We start from the raw sequence: 24175 nt of genomic DNA, 5'->3' as shown, positions 1-24175 counted from the left end.
AGCAATCTTGATGAAGCAATCTACAGGATGAGCTTTTACATTTAAAAAGAGCTTTTTAAGCAAGGCACTACTGATAAAACCTACAGTGGGCTACAGAAGTAGAGAGATTACTTCATCGGTCGATTGTGGGGTTACGGAACTAAATTGCGATGTTATCAGACCCTCAGCCAAGAGAGAGTTCATCTGTAGTTAGTGACGTCAGCCAGAAATTTGATCAAATTATGAAAGAATGTGTGAGTGGTAAAACCATGGCACTGAAAGCAATGTTGGTGGTTAAAACCATGGCTTCCCTGCCATATGTGACAAGTGTGTTGTCAGACATACGTCAGAACCACAGTGAGCACACAGTTGAAGTAATCCTTCAGCCTCCAGCAAGGACCATAGCAATTTTGGGTTCTGTCAAGGACGACTGGATGCTCTGCAAGGCTGGGGTAACAAGATGCGTGTGAACGTGGCCTTTCGTACACCAGGCAGATGACTCGTATAGTTCGTAATGTGCACAGAATGCCAAAGGTACACTGGCTTGTTACAGCCCAATTAATTGGCTGTGGTAGAGCACTGCATCGATTCTGGCCACTCTGTGCAGCACAAAAATGTTAAAATCCTAGTTCTGACTTCATCTTTTCTGGGACTCGCTCATTAAAGAAATAGTGGAAATTCATTTAACAAAAGATTTAACTCTCACAGATAGCTGTTTTAGTATGTAAAAGCACATAACACAGGACTACCATCAACTCACAGCTGTGCGGTTCCTGTCAGTGCACCGACATCCCAGCACAGATTTCTGTCTAACCACACGTAATTATCTGTCACAATATAACATACTGACCCTCGTGTATACTATTTCTTAAGTTCATTGTGGTGGCTGTCATGTTTAAAATAACATGATTTGAGTGCTTAACTTCTGTCTGTCAGCTCACTCGCAAGATGGCCAATAGAGGAAACTGAATTTCTGTGTCTGTAAACCAGAAATCAAATGCACCGACCAATATGCCGTTAAAATATGAAGATGCACAACTTAACAGGGCAATAAACAGGATCAATATGAACCTCTTGGGTTTCCAGCCAGGCGAGTTCATTGAAACGATATGCTACTTAGATGAGCTTCACGTGCGTGACCTTCAGGTCGAGAAAGGAACCAGTGTCTGAGTCATACTACACCTTGCAGACAAGTATGTCTTGGATCGTGGACAAATGCACATAAAAAAGTCACAAAGGGCATCTGGGCCACTTTTATGTAGGCCATCTGCCCCTCCTCCCCCATATTGCCACAGATAGGTATGAGTGCGGGGAGGTGCCACATTTGAATCCCAGTGAGATTAGTCTGGCAGTGTCAGAGCAACATACAAGACTGCAAATATAAAAATACACATATTCTGTCAAAGATCACTATCATCTATCTTCTGTATCAATAAGGTGTCCATAATTAACGTTCCAGTTTGAAAATGTTGTACAAAGAGAATCACTGCTCATAATGACATCAAATTTGAACAGCGTGTTATTGGCGTCAGGGGTAAACATTGTGTTGTGGGGCGGGCGGTGGGGGGGAATTAAAAAATTGACCATTATATGGCACTGTAAACAGGACACCCAAGGGTACGAAGAAAAGGCATTGGTCCAATGTCTGCTAATGGTCTGGAGAAAATGATTACAAAATACGAAATGACAGGTTCTTTTGGAGGACAATGTGGCAGAAGAAGGAAAGCGCTTGATCCAATGTCTGTTGAAGATGTGGTCACAGTATTGAAGGAGGGGCTGAGCAGGGATATGCAGACATGCAGTGCATGGAGACTTGCCTGAATGGTGGTCTTGCCTGTGAGAATGGTACATCAAGTACTATGAAACACCCTGCATTAATATCCATACAGAATAACCCACATTCAGGATTTGCTTCCTAATGACCTGCCAGCAAGACAAACCTCTTCTCTGGAATTTCTTGCTCTCACGGAACTGGACAATGAATGGCCATGGAACATTCTGTGCACAGCCAAAGCCCATTTCCATTGCCAAGGACATGTTAACATGCAAAACTGCAAAGAACGGGCAATGGAAAATTCGCACACACATCAGCTGAGACCACTACGTTCTGCAATGGTTACCATTTGATGAAGGCTGACAGCATCGATTATTGTAAGGCCTCTCATTTTGCTTTTTATACAGTTTTTGGCCTCATGACAATTAAAAAGTGGTTTTTTCACATCCAATATCGTATGCCCTTGCCAAGGTGGATAGGCTTACCTAACTAACAGTGCCAGAACTGTTGACTGCCAAACTTGTGCTGTCGTGCACAGTGAGCAGTACAGATGGTGTAACACACAGATCAAACCGTACCCATCATACTGCAATTGATGAGTCCTCCGTCGCTGACCCCATTTACATTAAGACGCTTATAGTGTCATCTATTGATATTTTTTTACTTCCATGAAATTTCCCCCCATGTCGATAAATATGTTATTTAAATTTGACATCATTCTTAGCAATGACACCCTTTGTACAGTGTTTTGATTGATTGAATGATTTTGGGGTGGGGAGAGGGAAAAGGATGAGGAAGAAAGTCGACCGTGCCCTTTCAAAGGAACCATCCCGGCATTTGCCTGAAATGATTTAGGGAAACCACGGAAAACCTAAATCAGGATGGCTAGACATAAGTTTGACTATTGTCCTCCCGAATGCAAGTCCAGTGTGCTAATCACTGCGCCACCTCACTCTGTCAGTTTTGAGTTGAACTTTGTATATGAATTAAAGTCCTTTACCACAGTTTCTGGCTACATTTTTGAGCTAGTCTCAAAAACTACTGTAGGAATTCTGACAAGGGTTTGCACTAATGGACAGACCCATTCATGAAGAAGGTTTGTGTATATAGTTTATAAATATTTAATGCAAACTGGCTAAACTGTGATGAATTTAAAGTGCTCCCATCACTGTGAAAACGATGCCTTTGCCATCTAGCAATGCATAGGAGATAGGTGTAAGGCTGCCCAACTAAAGCACCAGCCAGCACAATTTAACACCAACTTCCTGAATGACCCTGCAATACAGCACGTACGAGATATGAAGTCAGTGAGAGCAGAGTTTTAGGATTCCGTGCCCTAATCGGTAAAAATTGAAACTTACAGGATTGCTTTGTTGTCTGTCTGTCAGATACAAAACCTTCTTCTCGAGAATAGATACATGTGTCTATGGTTTACATTTATGTCTCACACCAGGCATCTATAGTCCATTGGTGGTGTGAAATATTTATGCTTTTACATCAATGCAATACAAAAATACGGCCATCTATGTCACATATTTTGATACACACAAAATCACTCATCAAAACCTATAGGGTACTTCCTGTTGACCTAGAATCATAAAATTTGGCAAGAAGCAAGGTTTCACAGCCCAAGTAAAGGGAAAAAAAATCTGAAAATTGTTAATTTGTAATTATATCACATAAAACCTATTTTTTTGTTACTTGAGTGTCTATTTATCTATATATTGTAGTGCGATCCACGAACGATGGCGGATTGTGTACGTCGAGATATGGATGGGGATTCCTTACGCGGAATGTATCACTCACCATCACCATCCGCAATGACAGCTCACAACAAATGGAACATTCACTAAACAACTCCCTACAATAATGTTTAATGCTCACATTAGCTATGTCATTCACAGCAGAGCAATCAGAACACTACGGAATGCTCGTCGGTTGTCAGAGAACGCGTGACTTAGGTATGCAAGCCTAAACTCCACCGCCATCGTCCATGATTCAAACTATAAGACCATGTTCCTCAGGAACGTGTAGATGTATATCTTTCCAGTATTCGATACAGATAACTGCAAAAATCTTAGAGATTCTAAACTTCCAGAATGGATGAGCTGTCTATATACATAATTAAATCCGGTACTGAGCTTTCAGTACAGTACTTCATCAGTTCTACTCACACTTATCCGGATTTCTTTTGGTAAGAAAGTTTAAGGAGTGTGGAGGTAAACATGGGAAAAGGTCATACAAAAAATTAGCTCTTGCCAGACTGGTGCTGGATTCATAACTGCATACAGTGGCCCACAAACAAAATTACTACTACACATGACAATTTGCCCAGCTGTACATATCTGTATTTCTAAAATGCTATCCTGGAAACTGGTATCAGTTGCTTCGTAGGGCTAGCAAACATTTGATTTTTAATATAACGTAATCACGAACAGAATGTAAAAATTTAAATGCTCCCAGAATCTCCTCATTACAAGGTTCAATACTTTATTAAAAGTTCAACACAATACGGCAAGTATTACAGTTAGAAACAGCGTGTTTGTCTTGAGAACGTGTGAATGATAGTGTGCAAATATAGGGAATTCCATCATTCAGTATTTCAGAAAGAAGGCACTTAGTGACTTCCAACTAACTTCTCACATAATTTCAAGCTTTTATAAAAAAATTTAACGTCAACACCCCTCCCCCCCCCCCCCCCCCCCCCTCTGCAGTCAGACTTCAGCACCAGTCATGACATTTTAATCTATTATTTCTTTACTACAAATTCTATTCGCATCACATTTTGCAAACAGTATCCACATATACCACTGAACACACTTGCAAGATTATATCCTTGTACAATACATATTTCAGAAGATATGACGTCATAAACATTTAGATGCGCGAAAAACTAGCTTTTCCCTAAAATGGGGCACAGTAAAACATAAGCATCAGGTATGAAATTTTCATTTATTACTTCTCTACTACCAACTCTATTCGCAACACGCTGTGCACACAGCAGATACATAGTACCACTGAACATATCTGCAAAATTAAATTACTGTACAACACAGTTTCAGGAGATATGAAGTCATAAACACTGACATGTATGAAAAACTAGCTTTTGGTTAAAATGGAGTGCAAATCATCCAGTTTATATTATTCATTCTTCATGATGATGACGACTCCCAACAAACTAAGTATAATTTCAAACCTTTTCTAAACATTTCTCGCTTACATGCTCAAAGGCCAGAATATTATAAATTAATCATACTTTTGAAGTAATTTTATACACTACTGGAAAACGAAAAAGGAAGACCTCAATGTAAGTGACTAAGGCATTCCATACTTGCACAGGACACTACGAGAGGACAGTTAATGTGACGACCAAATGTGTTGAACTGCAGACAAACTGGGGACTGTATTATCAGCCGTGTAATGTTGCAAACCTCGGAGCAGCTGTTCAGTCCAAGAGCCGGTAGTGCCAGTTTGCTCCATCTGCATCTGCAGCACTATCAGCATGCTGCGACAATGTGGACGTGAACCAGTTGTCCGACTGACGGAGTTCGAGCGGAGACGTACGAGGAGTTTGCGGAAGACCAAGCGAGCGTACTGCAGAGCTGTGCTACCTGTGGAGCGAGAGATCTCCACAGTGTGTCGATGTTGTTGCCAGTGGTCAGCAGGAGGTGCACGTGCCCGTGCCCGTCAGCTCAGATCTGTACAGCAGTGACGCACAGACGCGTGCCGAGACAACCACATCTCACGAAGTGCCAGATTGCACAGCACCTCGACTTCACTACAAATTAGAGACATTGTCACTCTGGGGGCATCTGGGAGAACCATTCCCAAAGATCTCCATGAAGCACGACTGTGATCCCGTGTGCCGTTGGGATGTATTCCGCTCACAACCGGGCATCGTGCGGCCCAACTGCACCAGTGTCGTGGCAGGCGCTTACGGAAGGACGGACGGAGACGTGTCATCTTCAGTGACGAGAGTCACTTCTGCCTTAGTGGTAATGATGGTCGTATGTGTGTGTGTGTGGCATTGTGCAGCTGAGGGCTATTTCTTTTTTTTACGGTTTTAGGGCGCAAAACTGCTACGGTCATTAGCGCCTGGTCTGTGACTTAGGAAAAGCTAAAAAATGAAACTGGAAACCAGCAGCAATGGGAGCAAAACTCAAAAAGTGAGGAAACCAAAAAACAGAAGGAAAACTTTAAAAACCGCTATAGAAAGGGGGTGTTTGTCCTCAAAAAAGCTTCAAATTACTGACGTCATCTCACTGGCCCTGGCACTAATGAACTCGAGAACGCGATCGGCTGATAGCGTGTCATCTGCTAAAATGGAAGATATATCAAGCAACAGCTGTAGACGGGTGCGTAACAGAGAGGGGCACTCGAGTAAAAGGTGTCTCACCATCCACAGTTGAGAGCAGTGGGGACAGAGTGGGGGAGGATCGCCGCTTAAAAGATGTCGATGGCTAAAAAGACAGAGCTCTATCCGGAGTCTAGTTAAAATTACCTCCTCCCGACGACGAGTTCGGGAGGAAGAGGTCCAAGCACAGGGATAAGCTTTCACGTCCCGCAATTTATTATTGGGAAGTGTCGACCAATGTGCGTGCCATAAAAGAGCAAGACGACGACATAAAACATTCTGTAAATCGGCGAAGGGAATTGTGCGAATAGCTGGCCGAAGAAGAGAGACTGCAGCCTTGGTCGCTATATCGGCTGACTCATTTCCACAGATACCAACGTGTCCTGGGACCCAGAGGAACGCGACAGAGATGCCCCCCAAGTGGAGAAAGTGAAGGGAGTCCTGAATCCGGTGGACCAGAGGGTGGACAAGGTAGAGAGCTTGAAAACTGACGAGAGAGCTGAGAGAATCGGAACAGATAACATACTGTATCCGCTGATGGCGACGGATGTATTGGGCAGCCTGGAGAACAGTGTAAAGCTTCGCAGTATAAACCGAACACTGGTCAAGAAGCCGAAATCGATTTGGGGTGTTGCCAACAATATAGGCACTCCCTACACCTAACGACGTTTTTGAGCCATCAGTGGAAATAAATGTGGCTTCCTTCATTTGTGCACATCGAGCAGTAAATGACCGACAATAAACAAGTGAAGGGGGTACCATCCTCGGGAAACTGACAAAGGTCACGGAGCAGGCAGGTCCGGGGATGGAGCCAAGGCGGTGCTGTACCCCAAGTTGCCAAGGTGGTTTTTGGAAAGCGGAAGGAAAGAGAATGGAGCAGTTGACGGAAGCGGACTCCCAGTGGTAGTAGGGAGGAAGCGCGGCCTGCATACCCTAAATCCAAGGAGGTGTCGAAAAAGTCATGGGCCGTATTAGCAGGCATGGAAGACAGACGACTCAAAAGGATAGCTTGCTGATTGGACAGCGGAGGTTCAGCAGTCTCAGCATAAAGGCTTTCCACAGGGCTGGTGTAAAAAGTTCCATACACTAAATGTAATCCATGGTGGTGGATAGAGTCGAGGCGCCGAAGAATAGACGGCCAAGCAGAAAAGTAAACTATGCTTCCATAGTCCAATTTTGAGCGCAGTAAGGCGCGATAGAGGCGGAGAAGGACTCCTCGGTCCGCTCCCCAGGAGGTACCATTCAGGTCACGGAGGGTGTTGAGGGATCGCAGACAGCGAGCCGAAAGATAGGAAACGTGGGAGGACCAGCACAGTTTTCTGTCAAACATAAGACCCAAGAATGTAGCGACGTCCGAAAACGGAAGGTCAGCAGGTCCTAGATGTATGGAAGGTGGAAGAAACTCTATATGACGCCAAAAATTAACTCAAACGGTCTTACTGGGAGAAACGCGGACGCTTGTTTCGATGCTCCAAAAGTGGAGGCGATCGAGACATCCTTGAAGACGTCGTTCAAGAAGGCTGGTCTGTTGAGAGCTGTAGTAGATCGAAAAATCGTTCACAAAGAGGGAACCCGAGACACCAGGAAGGAGACAATCCATAATTGGATTTATGGCAATGGCAAACAGTACAACACTTGGTAGCAGAGTGTGGGCTGAGGGCCAATGTCTGGAGTGTATACAACAGAGGAACACAAGGGCAAAAACCGGCATCTCGGCCTGGGAAGCCATATCTTACAAGGGTTGTTCTCCTCCATGTTCTCCAAGGTGTACATCAACTACCCTGGCCAGCATGATCCCTAGATCCTCACTGACCTAACTGGGGACTGGCGAAACATTATCTCACACAGTCTGCAAGTACAGCAGCAAATCTGGTCCAATTGAGGCACCAGGTGGAAATGTATATGACTCTGTTGGTGAGATCATTTGTTGTAGATGTCTTCCACAGTGTGTCAACAAAATTTCCCTGTTAGGTCAACGAGTTCTTGATTTTTCTTTTTTTTTTTCATTTTCATTTTCCAGTAACATACATGAGAGTTAAATTCCCTTAAGAATTGTGTGTTTGCTGGTATAGTACTAACTGGGTGACACCAGAGCAGCTCACTATTTTTTTTAACAAATCCGAAAATACATCTAAAAATGACAATTTAAAAACTACAGCATATGTTGAAAATGGTTCCCTGCACCTCCACAGACTTGATGCAGAACAGTAACACTGATTGTTTTAATCTACAGGTCTACGTTTCCCTTCTGTTAGTCTTCTGTTCCAGGGTTATTTTCATACACTTTTCCTCTGAAATATCCCCTCACACACAGAAATCACAAGCTGACAAGTCTGGCAGAGTAAGTGGCCACAAAGCTTTACTTACAGAGCATTCGCCCACGAATGGTTAACAAATGAGGCGGTAACTGTCGAGACATGTAGTATGTAACTCCATATTGCCTAATGCTCGTGTGTCGATTGACCCTACCCGTAGCAAGTCTAGCACCCCACCTCTGAATTCCTTCAATGTCTTCCTTCAATCCGACCTGGTGGGGACCCTACACGAGGAGTACTGAAAGCGTTGGACTAGTGTTCTGTACAGAATCTTCCTTTACAGATGAAACACACTGCAACATTTTTCCTAATAAACTGAAGTCAGCCATTCACCTTGTTAAGTGGCACACTAATAATGCCATGTTCAAACATCGGACTTATTTTCCTACTCTTCTGCATTAAATTACATTTTTCTACATGTCATTCTTCACACCAATTAGAAATGTTGGCTAAGTCATCTTGCATCCTACAGACACTCTATGACTCCTTCCCATACACCACAGTGCAAGCCAGCAAACAGCTGCAGATTGCTTCTCACCCTGTCTGTTAGATAATTTATGTATACAGAGAAAATGAGTGGTCCTATCAACACTTCCTCGGGACACTACACTCCCGACGATACCCTTACCCCTGACGATCACTCGAGGACAACATACTGGGTTCTTTTAGTTAAGTAATCTTCATACCACTCACATATCTGGGAACCTACTCTGTATGCTTGTACTTTCATTAAGTCTGCAGTGGGGCAGTGTATCAAACGCTTTTCACAAATATAGGAATATGCTATGTGCCTTTTGCCCTTCATCCACAGTTCACAGGGTATCGTGCAAGAAAAGGGCGAGCTGAGTTTTGCACAAGATGTGTGAATTTGTGGACCGCAGCTTGTACATCACAAAGAAATTTATTACTATTCAAACTGAGAACAAGTTCAAGAATTATGCAGAAAACCGCTGTTAAGGATATTGGTCTGTAATTTTGCACCTCCATCCTTTTACTCTCGTTATATACAGGCGTCACCTGGACCTCTCGTCACTTGGGACTCGGCACTGGGCAACAGGGTCACGTCGAAAGCAAGCTGAGTAAGGGGCCAATACTGAAGAGTACTCTCCGTAAAATCAAACTGGGATTCCACCGGCACCCGCCAACTTATTTGTTTTCAACTCCAGTAGTTGCTTCACTTACATCAGGGACACTTGTTACTATGTCATCCCTACAGGACTCTGAGCGACAGTCGAACAACAGTAGGTTTGCGCATTCCTCCAGCGTGAATGATTAATGTTTTCTCATTTCATATAAAACTAATGTGAATCAACAATTATTAACAGTCTTACACTTTCTGTACTCCAATGCAGGACTGTGTACACCACACTCGCCTGTGGCCCAGTCTGCAGACTTCCTCACATTGAGTGCCGCATACAAAACCATAGACGATTAACTGAAAGTACAGCACGTATGAAATGTAACGGTGCCTGTACCATTACAGTGTATGTGGTGAAGACTACTGCAGCTGCAGCTCAGTTTACTGGGGTATCAGGTTTGAGGGCTAACTCCAATAAATAACCAAATACCACGACAAATTCTATGCACTTTTTTAATAGCATTCCTTCCAACACAGTTCACATTGACAGCTTGTCTATCAGTGGTTATACCGTAGATTTTCTAGAGTTCAGTACATGGAACCAGCACCACCTCATCAAATAGGCACCGAGGTTTTCTTTTTCTGGGCAGTCAAATGGCATATCTATGTGACACACGTGGGCTCAGCCTCTAGAACTCGGCAACTTGTACGAGCAATGTTTCACGGCCAAGATAATGCTTTCAGTGCCTTCGGCATCAACCGGCTGAAAAATCGGCCCCGGGCACCAGGCTTCTTGGGTAACCAGACTGCAGAAGCAAGAGGGCAGGGCACTTTCTCTCAGACAGGAAAATAAACTACTGCAGCTAAATGCAGGTACTTCTGGTTTTGAACAAACTGAGTGCTGTGCAGTGCTAGCGGAATTTGGGATGGTATAATAAAGGAAAGAGCCAAATTAGAAGCAATGGTGGCCTCGTAAATAGAGACAGAAGTTACCAACAGAGTTCTGTTTGGGAATCATTACCGCCAACAGTCCTGAGACTCTTGTGCAGCCTCTTTCACCCCCCCCCCCCCTTCCCCACTCCCACTCATTATGTGGAGCTCAGAGGGGGTAGACCACCTATACATCAGGGGGGAGGGAGGTGGCGAACCCCAACTCCACCGACAAAATTTCAAAAGTTCTTAAGTTAAAGCTTCTGGACTGAGAGGCAATAGTTGATAAATAAAACTTTATCCTGATGTTTCACCTACAACTGTGGGAGACATCTTACCTACAACTATGGGAGATTTCTTCGGAGGTAAAACAGCAGCTGCAACGAGGGCTCCAGAGCCACCCGAATTTATAGAGCCACACAGAAGGAACCACCATTCATCACCTGATGCCAGTTGTGTGATTATCTCTGGCTGGCACCATCCTTCTCAATTAAAAGTAATTGATCACCATTTTGTTGGTGCAAAATTGACATCTGTGTTATATCTACCTTAAGAGCTTCTTATTTTCTGTTAAAATGATGACATTTGTGAATGTCTACTGTCTAAACACACAGGCACTTGATAATGTGTCACCTTTGTTAGGAAACTCTTCACACTGAATTTTGTTTCATGGTATCCATCTCGAAAGACGGGTTCTGCTACAGCTGATTTGTCAGGGAATCCCAGGCAGCAGTTTCCCCTGTTTTCAGTTTAACAGATATTAATACTGTGGTGCCAATGTACACTTTCCCCCAACTATACAGAATTTTTTACACCTTCTTAGTGAGTATAAAGACCATTTCTACTTCACTTGGTCAACATTTTCCTGATCTAGTCCATAATTTTGTTACTAACTGGGAGTAAACCTTTTCCTGTCATTCCTCATTAGTACTGGCTTTCTGTCTTCTTCATTGGAGTGGTCGGTCCACCTCCTTACTGGCATAAGTATTTTTCTTGAAAGGCAACAGTAAGCGACTCAGCTCATCTTATAAATAAACCACCTGGCAGGTTTTAATAAAACTTCTCTTTTATCTTGAATGATGATTGAAGTCATTATGGAGGTATCTAGCTTTTCTGTTCACCTTATAGCCTGAAAAGTCCCGCCTGCCATTTGATCACAGGTAAATCCTAAAATTAAGTTGCCTGTTGCTCTTCATTTCCACTGTAAACAGAATTTTTGGGCTGATACTGTTAGTGTTCCAAGAGGGCATCCAGCTCCTCTTCACCATGCGACCATACCACAAAGATATAAATGCAAGCTCAGAGAAGCAGGTACCAAAATAGGGTGAAATCTGTTATTGAGCAGAGAGGACATAATTGGGACTGTATCAAAGGAGTAGAGAAATTTAAGATCTGTAATTGGAGGAGAACCATCATTTGCTAGCCATCAAATACATTGGAACAACATACAATATGATAATGATGATGACGAAAAGAAAATCTTGTGAAACACTGTTCATTTCTGTCAACATAGTCGTGACTCACAGGCTGCTTTCCAGCACGGAGATGTACATAACAAGCAAAAATAATAAGTCGTGAGTAACAGACTACTTTCCAGCACGCAGATGGACATAACAAGCAAAAATAATGTGTTGTGTCTGCACACGTACTTTTGTATTTAAGTAGAAAATCAACACCGAGTCATTTATGCACTATCGTTTCTTTAATGGTGATACTCATTTACCGTTCCATTAGTCAGCGTCCAGTGTGCATTATTAATTGTTTACTACAGTCCGATTGCTGATGGGACTAGCTGTTTCAATAAAAAGAGTGTGACCTCACTTGTATCTGGCCACTACCAACCTTAGCTTTCAACAATGTGTGCAAAGAGTATCTTCACTGAACAAATCAACAAATTTAAACAAATTCATTTGCATACAACATTTCTATGATCTCAAACTCCATGTGTAATGTCTGCTGTTTACAAGTACACAGATGTGCTGAACACACTGTCCATTGCCAACTATGCCCGACTACATTGGCTGTGATGAAAATGCTGTCAGCAACAACTGAGACCATTTGACTCCCACTGAAACAGCCACTCCTTTCAGCCAATGCACTACAGCACTTTTCAAGTGAACAAATAATACCTATTGGTGGTGTTTAAAGTTTAACTTCTGGTTTCAGATCAGGCTAAAAACAGTTTCACCTCATTGAAATGCCAGAAGTTACGGAGGAGAAAAGGGCAACAGAAGAGATACGCTTGTAGTATTTCTGCACAGTGATTTCCTCACAGCAGGCATCCACATCATAGGAACCAGGCTGCAATCTTTCTACAAACTCCAGAAATAGCGAGTCCACATCCTCAAAATGTTGACTGTCAAATTCATTATATAATAATAATAATAATAATAATAATAATAATAATAATTCTGTGTGGTTCAGTGGCCAAGTGCAAGTCTTTCAACTAGATATCATTTCAGCCACTTGGGCATCCTTATTTACCCCATTAATCAAAAATAGTTCAAATGGCTCTGAGCACTATGGGACTTAACTTCTAAGGCCATCAGTCCCCTAGAACTTAGAACACACCCGAGGCAGGATTTGAACCTGAGACCGTCGCGGTTCCAGACTGTAGCGCCTAGAACCGCTCAGCCACTCCGGCCGGCCCCCATTTATCCAACTGGGTAAAAGGAATATGCAGTTTAACACGGAATCCGAACCACGCATCTTTCCTGATGACTCTGAACATTACACAGAGATGAAGCGTAGACTAAAGGCAGACTGCCAGACTGTTTCAAAGGTATTATGTGAGGCACTGGATTTTGAGGATGTCGTAAAAAAAAGAGGTTTACTTATGCACTATCAACAAGTATGCATGCTGTAGTCAGGCATCGTGAGCCTGTTTTGAGGGTACTGCAGGAATGCTGGACTACAGCTTTACCACCTTCAGAAGAAGGAACGCCCAGTGTCACACCTCAAAATCTGTGTAGTTTTTGATCAAAACGTGGCAAAGTTTCTCACAAAAGCTCACATTATTTGCACATGACTAGCACATGCACACTGTTTATGTTAAAAGTCAGAGTTGTAACATCTGGGCTACAAGAATCCATGCAATAATGCATTCACATTGCACTGGCGGCGGGGGAGGAGGAGAGGGGGGATGGACTGCATTGCACATTTCGACTGGAATCATCGGTATCTGTCACCTGTAGTGTGTGTCATATCGGAAGGTGGTCCAGTTGTGAACCATTCTGCCATTCCTGCCACCCTCTCTGCCACAATGTTTAAACAAACCTCATCCGCTCCACACTCCCCTACGGCTCTCCTATGGAGAAATGTACCTTCTGATGTGACACATGCTGTAGGACCTGTACTTCGGCCAGCACCCTTAGCCAGAGCATCTTGCCGCCAGTCCCTGTATAACACAGTTATAGAGGTGTGTCCATGAGAAGGCTCACGGATGGATGTGCAGCAGCTCGGAGCAGTGTTACTACGTGATCCTCCAGCTGGTCAGGTCATTATGGCACTATGTCTGTAAGGTGCACATCAGCAAGTGTCGAACATTTAGGGTCATTTTTCATGTCAGGTTAGATATAATGAGAGTATGTAGCCTCTGTAGTGTTCATTGTGGGAAGCAAAAACAAGTGTTACGTTATGATGGGACAGCAATAATTTTCTGACTGTATTGGTTTTTCTAGGGAGGGGCAGAAGCAGTGATGGTATTCAGCATTCATCTGTGTTGCCTATTACCAGGATAGGCAATGACTGTGGCAAAAAATAAATAAATTAATAAATTAATTAATTAATTAAAAGATAAAATGTGGACAGAGTCAGAGAGCGAAATCGTGCTGCTAAAAAGTATTCTCCATCTCTCTAAGTGTAGCACCCATCATGCAGCCTTCTTCTTACTTGTTTGCCACTATAGGGATATGACAACTGAATGAAGCCTCCAACTCATACCAGTGCTCATACACCAATACAGCCAGGTGTTGGGTTTGAAGAACACTCCATAAATGGAGCAACAAAGTGTGTCCACCTTGTGAAATGCCCCTCAATTTATTTTCACTAAGGATGGGGAGAAGAGAAGTTTGTGGCACAACTTGACTAGAAGAAGGGATCGGTTGGTAGGACATGTTTTGAGGCATCAAGGGATCACAAATTTAGCATTGGAGGGCAGCGTGGAGGGTAAAAATCGTAGAGGGAGACCGAGAGATGAGTACACTAAGCAGATTCAGAAGGATGTAGGTTGCAGTAGGTAATGGGAGATGAAGCAGCTTGTACAGGATAGAGTAGCATGGAGAGCTGCATCAAACCAGTCCCAGGACTGAAGACAACAACAACAACGATACATCAACAGCATGGAGTGCAATGCCCACCTTTTAAGTCTTTGGAAAAAACAATAAAAGGGAAATATTTATTTGATGCATATCTTTTTACTGTTCCTCAAAATATCCACCTATAAAATATATATACTTCTCCATGTGCTCAAATACATTCTGAAAAAATTGTTACACTTATAACGTGGCAAAGCGGGAAAAGACATTATGAAGCTATCAATATCAGAATCGATTATCATCTCAATCCGCAGCATGTGGACAGAACACACATACTGTTAATAATTACTGAGGTGTTCAAACTACTTTTCTCTTACAGATGAGTTTACAATTACTTTTTTGTCAATTAGAATAATTTTCTGTATTCAATTCAGAATTTATTTTAGAAAGATTGGAAGATCATCAGTTTCTGTAATCATTCTCTACTACAGTATTTGTTTTCATAGAAATGATAGATGAATAATGTAAAATGTCAACTCAGTATAATTGTTAGTATAAAAAAATGTGTAAAAATATGTAATTGAAGACTAATCTAGTGTAATTCTTTGGATGGTATGTTCCATTAACTTTAAACTGAAATTGCACACTAACCAACAACAAAATTACGTTAAACATTTCCACCTATTGTGTCAGATAACTGGCAGAGGCCTTCTGCCAGGTAGTCACTGCGATTCATAACAACAGCAATGGAACCTTTGTCTGCAGGTAGGATGACTGGGTCAGGATTTGTTATTAGGTTGTGTATGGCTAGTTCCTAGAAGGTGACCAGCGGGTGGTTAGGTGGTTGGATGGTGGTACGAACTGGAAGAGGCAGGTTTCAGTGTTGGAGTTACTGTGGTTTTGGTTGCAGGGGTTGGTGGCAAAGAAGTGCTTCCATTGCAGGGATTGGGAGAAGGAGTGTAGGTCTTTGACAAGTCCAGTATGGTTAAATTTGGATGTAGGGCTAAAGGTGAAGCCTTTGGATAGGTCTGAAACTTCTGTGGAGCTGGTGGAAAGATTAACAACAGTGTTGTTGGGATGTTTTGGCTCTGGATTTTATGGAGAACTGGTAGGGTGTTGGGGAATGTGGCAAGTTGTAGAGATCAGATAGACAGGGTTCAGCTCCTATGAGGAATGGATGAGAAGGAACATTGTGGATACAATAGGGGTTGGATAATGGTCCCCTGAGGTGGCAGTAGGCAGTCAGCAGATTGGTAACTTATGGAGGTGGTTCTGGAATGCTCCTGCAGGTGCTGGAGACCAAGGAAAATGGCATGGGAGATTTGCCTGTAACCTAGCCTCCTACATCAAAAACAGCAACCACTTCATTCACCAACTCTCCGCCACCTCCACCCCTTTACCTCCTGCATCGATCTCATCACTGTTGATGCCACCTCCCCATATATCAATATCCCTAATGACCATGGACTTACAGCTATTGAACACTACCTTTTCTGACACACTTCAGACTCCAAACCCACTACCTAAATCCTCAAACAACTTACTAATTTTATCCTAATCCACAACTACTTCACCTTCAAATGTAAGTTATATAAACAAACACACAGCACAGCCATGGACACCTGCATGGTACCATCCTGTGCCAACCATTTTATGGGTCATCTAGAGGAGACCTTTCTAGCCTCTCAAAAACCAATCTCCTAGTCTGGACCAGGTTCACAGATGATATCTTCATGATCTGTACTCCATATCTTCATTCTTTCATAACCGCAACATCTCCTCTCCCATGTGCTTCACATGGTACTCCTCAACCCAACGTGCCAACTTCCTGGATGTTTCCCTTGCCCTCTCTAATGGCTCCATCTGCATCTCTGTCCACATTAAACCCAACAGCTATCAGCTCTTTCACAACAAAAAAATCCCTCCCATACAGTCTGACCATCTGGGAGCAATGTATCTGCAGTGACGTGAACTCCCTTTCTCAGTATGCCGAGGATCCTGCCGAGGGCTACACAGACAGCCACTCTCCCCCGGACCTAGTCCGCAAACAGATCTCCCGTGCCATTTCCCTTCACAGACCCCAATCCTCCCACCACTCCTAAAAACCAGCCACAAAGGAGTATCCCCTTCATCACCCAATACCACCTCAGACTGGAAGAACTGAACCACATCCTTCAGGGCTTTCATTGCCCATCATCATGCCCTGAAATGAGGGACATCAAGAGAAAAGTAGACCAGCCTGTGGCACAACATGTAGCTAAAGATACTCCTCCACCAGCTTTTCTGAACTGTGCAGATGCGAGATACCTTAAAACACATTCACCACTCCCATAATTATCCCAACCCTCAACCTGCAGTAACATACTGTCACCACATCCTCCACCCAACAGTCTTTCCCCACTCCTCTCCTTTTTTGCCTCCTTTTTTCCCCACCTTCCTGCCCCACAACCTCCTGATGCTGCACCTGCTGGCATTCTAAACCCTTCACACTTCACCACACAGCACCCGTCTCTCTCCCAAACCGTACACTACTATCTGTTTCCCTTCCCTACCTCTCCAGACTGCTGCTTGCATCCCACGTGGTAATTGCATTCCAGCCCGAGATGCTGAGTTGGGGGTCTTGTGCATGATGTGTGCCAACTTGTGTGTATGAATGGTGTGTGTCTTACTTTTACTGATGAAGACTATGGCCAGAAGCTTTATCTATGTGTCCCTTACACTGAAGTGCCACAGAAACTGGTATAGGTATGCGTATTAAAATACAGAGAGTTGTAAACTATGGCAGAATATGGCACTGGGGTCGGCAATGCCTACATAAGACAACAAGCGTCTGGCGCAATTGTTAAGACTGGTTGCTCCTACTACAATGGCAGGTTATCAAGATTTAAGTGAGTTTGAACATGGTGTTATAGTCGGTGTACAGCGGTAGGACACAGCATATCTGAGGTAGTGATGAAGTGAGGACTTTCCAATATAACCATTTCCCGAGTGTACCGTGAATATCAGGAATACAGTAAAACAACAAATTTTCAACATCACGGCGGCCGGAAAAAGATCCTGCAAGAATGGGACCAATGACGACTGAAGAGAATCGTTCAACATCACGGAGGTACAAACCTTGCACAGAATGCTGCAGATTTCAATGCTGGGCCATCAACAGGTGTCAACTTGCAAACCATTCAGCAAAACATCATCAATATGGGCTTTCAGAAGCAAAGGCCCTGGTCAGAAACATTTCATTTCAAATTGTATCAAGCGGATGGACATGTACACATATGGCGACAACCTCATGAATACATGGACCCTGCATGTCAGCAGGGGACTGTTCAACCTGGTGAAGGCTCTGTAATGGTGTGGGGTGGGACCCCTGATGTGTCTAGGTATGACTCTGACAGGTGACAAGTACATCAGCTTCCTGTCTGATCACCTGCATCCATTCACGCCCACTGCGCTTTCCAACAAACTTTGGCAATTCCAGCAGGACAATGCAACACCCACATGTCCAGAATTGCTACACAGTTGCTCCAAGAACACTCTTCTTAGTTTAAACTCTTCCACTGGCCACCAAATTCCACGGACATGAACATTATTGAGTGTATCTGAGATGCCTTGAAATGTGCTGTTCAGAAGAGATCTCCACCCCCTCACACTCTTACAGATTAATGGTGTCGATTGCCTCCAGCACTACTTCAGACATTTGTCTGAGTCCACGCCACAGCATGTTGTGGCACTTCTGCATGCTGGCTGGGGTCCTTCGTGATATTAGGCAGGTGTACCAGTTTCTTTGGCTCTTCAGTGTAAATGTGCCTGTCTGCAAATTAACATGTCTTTTTTACGGTAAGTAGCAATCTGTCTTTCCCTATGCTGTTAATATTCCTACCTGAATTTTCCATTTTTTGTTAATGCATTATAAGATTTTGACTGCTGTATTCATATATAGTTTTGGGAGTCAGTGCATGCTACAGTCTGAATGTAGGTAGTCATTAGAGGTAGTTCAATCAGTAGTGTGGAGAAAGTAACGAGTAGTATTTATTGGATTATGTTCATTGTTTAATTTGTGAAAAACGAAAAGAGAATTGTGAAATGTACATACGAACAATGTTGTTGAAGTCTGTTGCTAATGCAGTTAATAAGTAGAAGATCAAGTGTATACATATGTCAGGTTATTATTAATGAAGATCGAATTCCTGGCAATGATCAACTCAACCTTCATAGCTAAATAACATTTAAAACATTATTATTCAATTCTGCCTCAGCATCTGATGCTGTTAACTCATTGTGATGTTCACTGGCTTGCTCTGATCAAATGACCTGTAAATCAGAAATTTAATGTTTTGCAAATTTTAAAACACTAAATACGGAAGATCTAAAATCAGATGGTAGTGTTGGATACTGTGATGTTGATACCACAGAAATATGATTTTGCTATATTCTTCAGCTCCTTGTGATAATGAATATCAGTGTCCACCAACTCTTCTTCTTCTTTTTTTATGCAGAGAAACAGAAGAAATTCGATAGGTAACAAACCAAGCGAATACAAGCAATATGAGATTAAGTGCATGTTTTTCTATGTCAGATAATTAATTGTTTGACGTGCAGTGTGACAAGTGGCATTGTCATGACGACGACACAATGTTTTCTGTTGGTTTTGCTGATGACATTGATAACTTTTAGCAGACATATATTTGCGAACCATTCAGTATGAATTGTTCTCCAGTTCTCTGAAGCAGTGTTTGTAACATGTCGAGTTTAACAAAAGAAATGAGCCATCATTTCTTTCAGCTGCTTCATAAACGAACCACTTTTGTTTGTTTTGGGTTCATCTTGAACGATCAATACAACTGACTGATATTTAGTTTCTGGATCACATGGATACATCCAAGTTCTGTCTCCTGTTACTATGATGAATACAGATTATTCCTTTGTCTAGTTTTCAGAGCATTTCCTTACAGGCATTGATATGGTCCTGTTTTTGAGCTGGACAAATTATGTAGATTCCTTCAGTAATAGATCTTTTCTGTAACTTAACATTTGTGCAAAATCAATCCTCAATTCCTGTGGATGCCTCTATTTCGTGGTAAGTCCTATGCTGAACGTCTTCAATCATATCAAAAAGCAGTGGTAGCTTTTTGGAACAACTGACTTTGGTCCAGTTTCCGAAAAATTCGGCGCTGACAGAAAAATCGCTACAACAAAATTCCACAAACTGCATGTAAAGTCTAATTTGGGTGTTATCAACAGTGGAAGCAACTGGAGGCACAGCTGCCGAGTCAGGCTTTTAGAAACATATTAAAAAATCATCGAACAAAACCTTCACTTATCTGTCCTGCAAAAATTTTGGTAGGAAAGACCACAAATGAGCAACTGTAAGTGATGGGATGCTTCTAAGTGCTCTACCTAGTAGTTGTTGTTGCCATTTTCTACATAATATTTTGATGACCAATACAGATTTCTTCTTCAGGTGCTGAAGGGAAAGAAAGAGGGGCGAAGGAAAATAACTGGCGTGGTATATCCCTGTGACCTGAGGTTCTGGATAACTTTTCCAAACTCTGCTCCTTTTCATAAACCTCATCAGTCCTTTCCCTTCATGCCTCTTCCTTCTGCCAAAAGGAGACACTGGCTCAAAAAACTTGCAAACTGTAATAACTTTTATAAATGTGTTCTCCTGCTGCTGCTGCTGATAAGTAGATTTTTTATCTATCCAATTATATAATATTTTAAAAATTTGATTATTTTTGTTGCTTTATGTATTTTACACTTCATGGAAATGCTGTCATAACAAGCACATGTGTTTAAAACTTTTTAAAACTTGCAATGGTTGTGGATCAAACCTAAAGAGCCCTAAATGGCAGGCAAGCATTCAACCACAGAGACCGTCACCTCTCTAGAAAAACTGACCTCACTTTAGCATATTAAAGATCAGTGCTCTTTAGAATTTTTGAGAGTTTCATCAAAGTGCTTTGGGTGATTAATAGTTGAGTTCTGAACTCCACATACCACAAATACAAAAAATACAAAAATCCTATTGCCACATGGGCTCCTTGTCAGTACAATTTCCTTTTACTTTTACCTTTTGATACTTTTTGGTTTTTCAGAGCTCAACTGATATTAGCTGAGACGCACATTCTCTCAGTGTTCCCCAGCCCTGGTGGATGTGGTGGTCAGTAAGATCTTAATAAATTGAGAGCCAGATCTCAAGTCTCATTTGCACTGAAACATCTGTCCCTGTTGATTTGGCTTTCTTTCAACTTCATTTTGACACACACTTTAATTACGTTGTCCAGAAACTTGGAGTTTTCACCATCACATGTCCTGTCTTGATTGTATTTGGTGCAGTGCTCAGAGATAGCCAATCAGTTTGACTGTTTTATTCGGGCATGTTGACAATGTTCCTTACATCTCGCTTTAACTGTTCCGATAGTCTTCTTTGTATAAGATGTGTCACATTCGCATGAATGCAGTATACATCCGGCTTTCGGGTACCTAGATAATTTGTAAATATCGCCAATCACTGACTCGAATATAAAATGAAACGAAATAAGACAAGAGAAATGTTGTGATGCAAAAACCAAATTTATGGGACAGCATTAACTAAGGAATTTGCCAGATTAATGCTGTCAGAAAACCTTATAAGAAAGGACAGTGGTTACAATTTAAGCCTAGAGTTAATTTAGACCTGAAGTCCAGCACTCAATTTATTAAGATCCCATGGGTAGCCACACACTCTAAGGATTTGAGTTTCACAGAATATCACAGGAGGCTATCAAAAATAAAGGAGCACTACAGTGGTGCGGGATCATGAGTAGTTGACAGTTAAGCCAGAGTATAGTAGGCAGTGAGTACACACGGCACAACTTTCAGTACCTGAAGGTGATGGTCAGGTCACTCGTCGAAATATTGTGGACAAAATGGAAAAGGACAACACGGCAGAAGGCCCAACACACACACACACACACACACACACACACACACACACACACACACACACACACACAGAGAGAGAGAGAGAGAGAGAGAGAGAGAGAGAGAGAGAGAGAGAGAGAGAGAACGAACATCATGAATAGATGTTAGTTTTCAACATATAGTTCGTAAGGTTGGCAAACCAACCAGGAGGAAACACATAATGGACTCACAATGTTTACACCTCTTTAAAAGCATGGTGTTCAAACAAACAGCTATGACCAGTGGCAAAATAATAATAGTGCACCACAGAGAAGATGGAGAAATGTGGTGAACAGTGTGAAAGAAAAAGCTCGAAATACAAAATTGTGCTCATGTTTCGGAAATGAAGCAGTAGCGTGACCTCCAGACCAGACGAGTGGAAATGCTGATGTCAACAAACTGTAAGTAATTACTTACTTAAATGAAAAAACGCCATGTGAACTGTTTGATAATTTAGAAATAACAAAAACTACATCAGTCTAGATCCCAGTGAAGATGCCTTAGAGTAAGAAAATGGTGAAATGCGTGTGGAAAAGATGTACTAAGTTGCAGCAAGAAAAGGTGGTTTTGTCTACAAAACAACTATCAGTGAGTTTAGTCCTGTTCAATGTCATGCACTCCACTCATGCACTTACACAACACTCCTGAGCACGTGCTCCATTGGTTCAAACACGTGCCTCCCCTTGCTGTCATCTTTGATGAATTCTTCTATCGTCTTCTCGACCTGCAATGTGAAGTGAGACGTAGAATTAAATACAGAGTACAGGGAAAACATTTGCTGTCAATACACAAAACAGCCAAAATAATTTAATGCCACACATCCAATGAAAAAAAAAAAAAAAAACAACTAGTGCAGTACACTAATCACCACTGGAACATGCAGTGACAGACACAATATTTTGACAACACACCAGTCAGATTTTTGTAATATTTTACACTTGTGGTAAATTAAGTTTAGAACTCAAATATCAACTTGCCAGAGCTGTTTGACACAACTATCAAAAACCCTCGAGAAAATCAATTTCTTAGTTTTCCGACCATCGTCAATACATTGAAGTGAGATCAGTCGTCCCACAAGCAGTACAGCTATGTGATAGAATGCTCGCCTGCCACTTGGGGGCCGGCGGATTGAAATTTTTAAACAAAGATGCCTGTTCTACGAGCATCTCTGTGAAGCATAAAATACATAAAGATGGAAAACAATCAACAGCAGGCAGGAATGATAATCACTGAATCAAATCTTGTTTTTGACAGCATTTCAAATACCTATCTCTTTTAAATATAAAATTCATCAAATATGTGTTAATTAACACATACCTAATTATCTTTTTTTATGAAAGATACATGTCTTCTTATTGCAAATGTAAATTCTTAGTTAGCAATCTTTTATGACTGACTGTTAATGAAGATCGTTTAAATTAAAAAATATATATTAAAAATTAAATACCTCCCATCTTTATGTATTTTATGCTTCATGGAAGTGCTCATAGAACATCACCCTCATTTAAAAATACACCAGGAATTAAACAAAATCTCCTCAAATGGCAGTTAAACACCCCACCACAGAGCCATGCCGCTTTCATAAAAAATTACTTTACTTTAGCATCTTCAAGATGGTCGGAAAACTTCAAAGTCTTTTTCTTGATTAGTTTTTAGAGATGTAGCAAACTACATTGGTAAATTGATATCCGAGTTCTGGACTTCAAACACACAAAAAAAAAAACCTGACTGGCGATTTCTCGTCACGGCGTGGGCCGACGAACCGATTGCCAGTGGTCAATGGGAGAGTGCAAAAGGTTTATTCATTTCCTCAGGCCTCCCATTCACCGTGCCATCCTGAAAGATACCTGAAATCCACCATAATCACCCAATTTGAGCCCGTGCAAATATGATATGTTCACGAAAATGCAAGAACCTCTTCGTGGCACGTGCTACAATATAAGAGAAGACATTATCTGTGCCAAAGGGCTGTCCTTGTAATACATTGACAGAGACGGACCCACTGACTGTATATGACGCCGTACGTCTGTGTGGGGGAAGGTGATCGATATGTGGGGTGATTATATTGAGGGCATGAAATACGACGAACATCAGTCAATAAAGTCTGGTATAAATTACAACAGTGTTGACCTCCCTTTTTATCCATCCCATGCATCATGGGAGTTTGCACAAATAATATACATAATAGAGGAAAACATTCCACATGGGAAAAATATATCTAAAAACAAGGATGATGTACCTTACCAAACGAAAGCGTTGGTAAGCTGATACACACACAAACGAACACAAACACACACAAAATTCGAGCTTTTCGCAACGTAAGGTTGCCTCATCAGGCCCAAACTCTTTGCCTTTACATATGTCTGCTTGTGTGTGTGTGTGTGTGTGTGTGTGTGTGTGTGTGTGTGTGTGTGTGTGTGTGTGCGCGTGCACGCACGAGTGTATACTTGTCCTTTTCTCCCCCTAAGGTAAGTCTTTCCGCTCCCGGGATTGGAATGACTCATTACCCTCTCCCTTAAAACCCACATCCTTTCGTCTTCCCCCTCC

At 42.1% G+C, this 24175-nt stretch overlaps 1 protein-coding gene across 1 annotated transcript in view; it reads right to left on the bottom strand.

Moving 5' to 3' along the window:
* Nucleotides 1-24175, bottom strand: part of LOC126295275 (sperm-associated antigen 7 homolog) — an 81196-nt gene that overhangs the window by 39292 nt on the left and 17729 nt on the right. The window contains exon 3 of the mRNA XM_049987704.1: nt 22264-22352. Coding sequence (XP_049843661.1) covers nt 22264-22352 — 89 coding nt within the window. The remainder of the gene's footprint in view (nt 1-22263; nt 22353-24175) is intronic.

The sequence above is a fragment of the Schistocerca gregaria genome, chromosome 11, assembly GCF_023897955.1.
Source record: "Schistocerca gregaria isolate iqSchGreg1 chromosome 11, iqSchGreg1.2, whole genome shotgun sequence".
NCBI lineage: Eukaryota > Metazoa > Arthropoda > Insecta > Orthoptera > Acrididae > Schistocerca > Schistocerca gregaria.
This window is presented reverse-complemented; position numbering and strand designations above follow the sequence as displayed.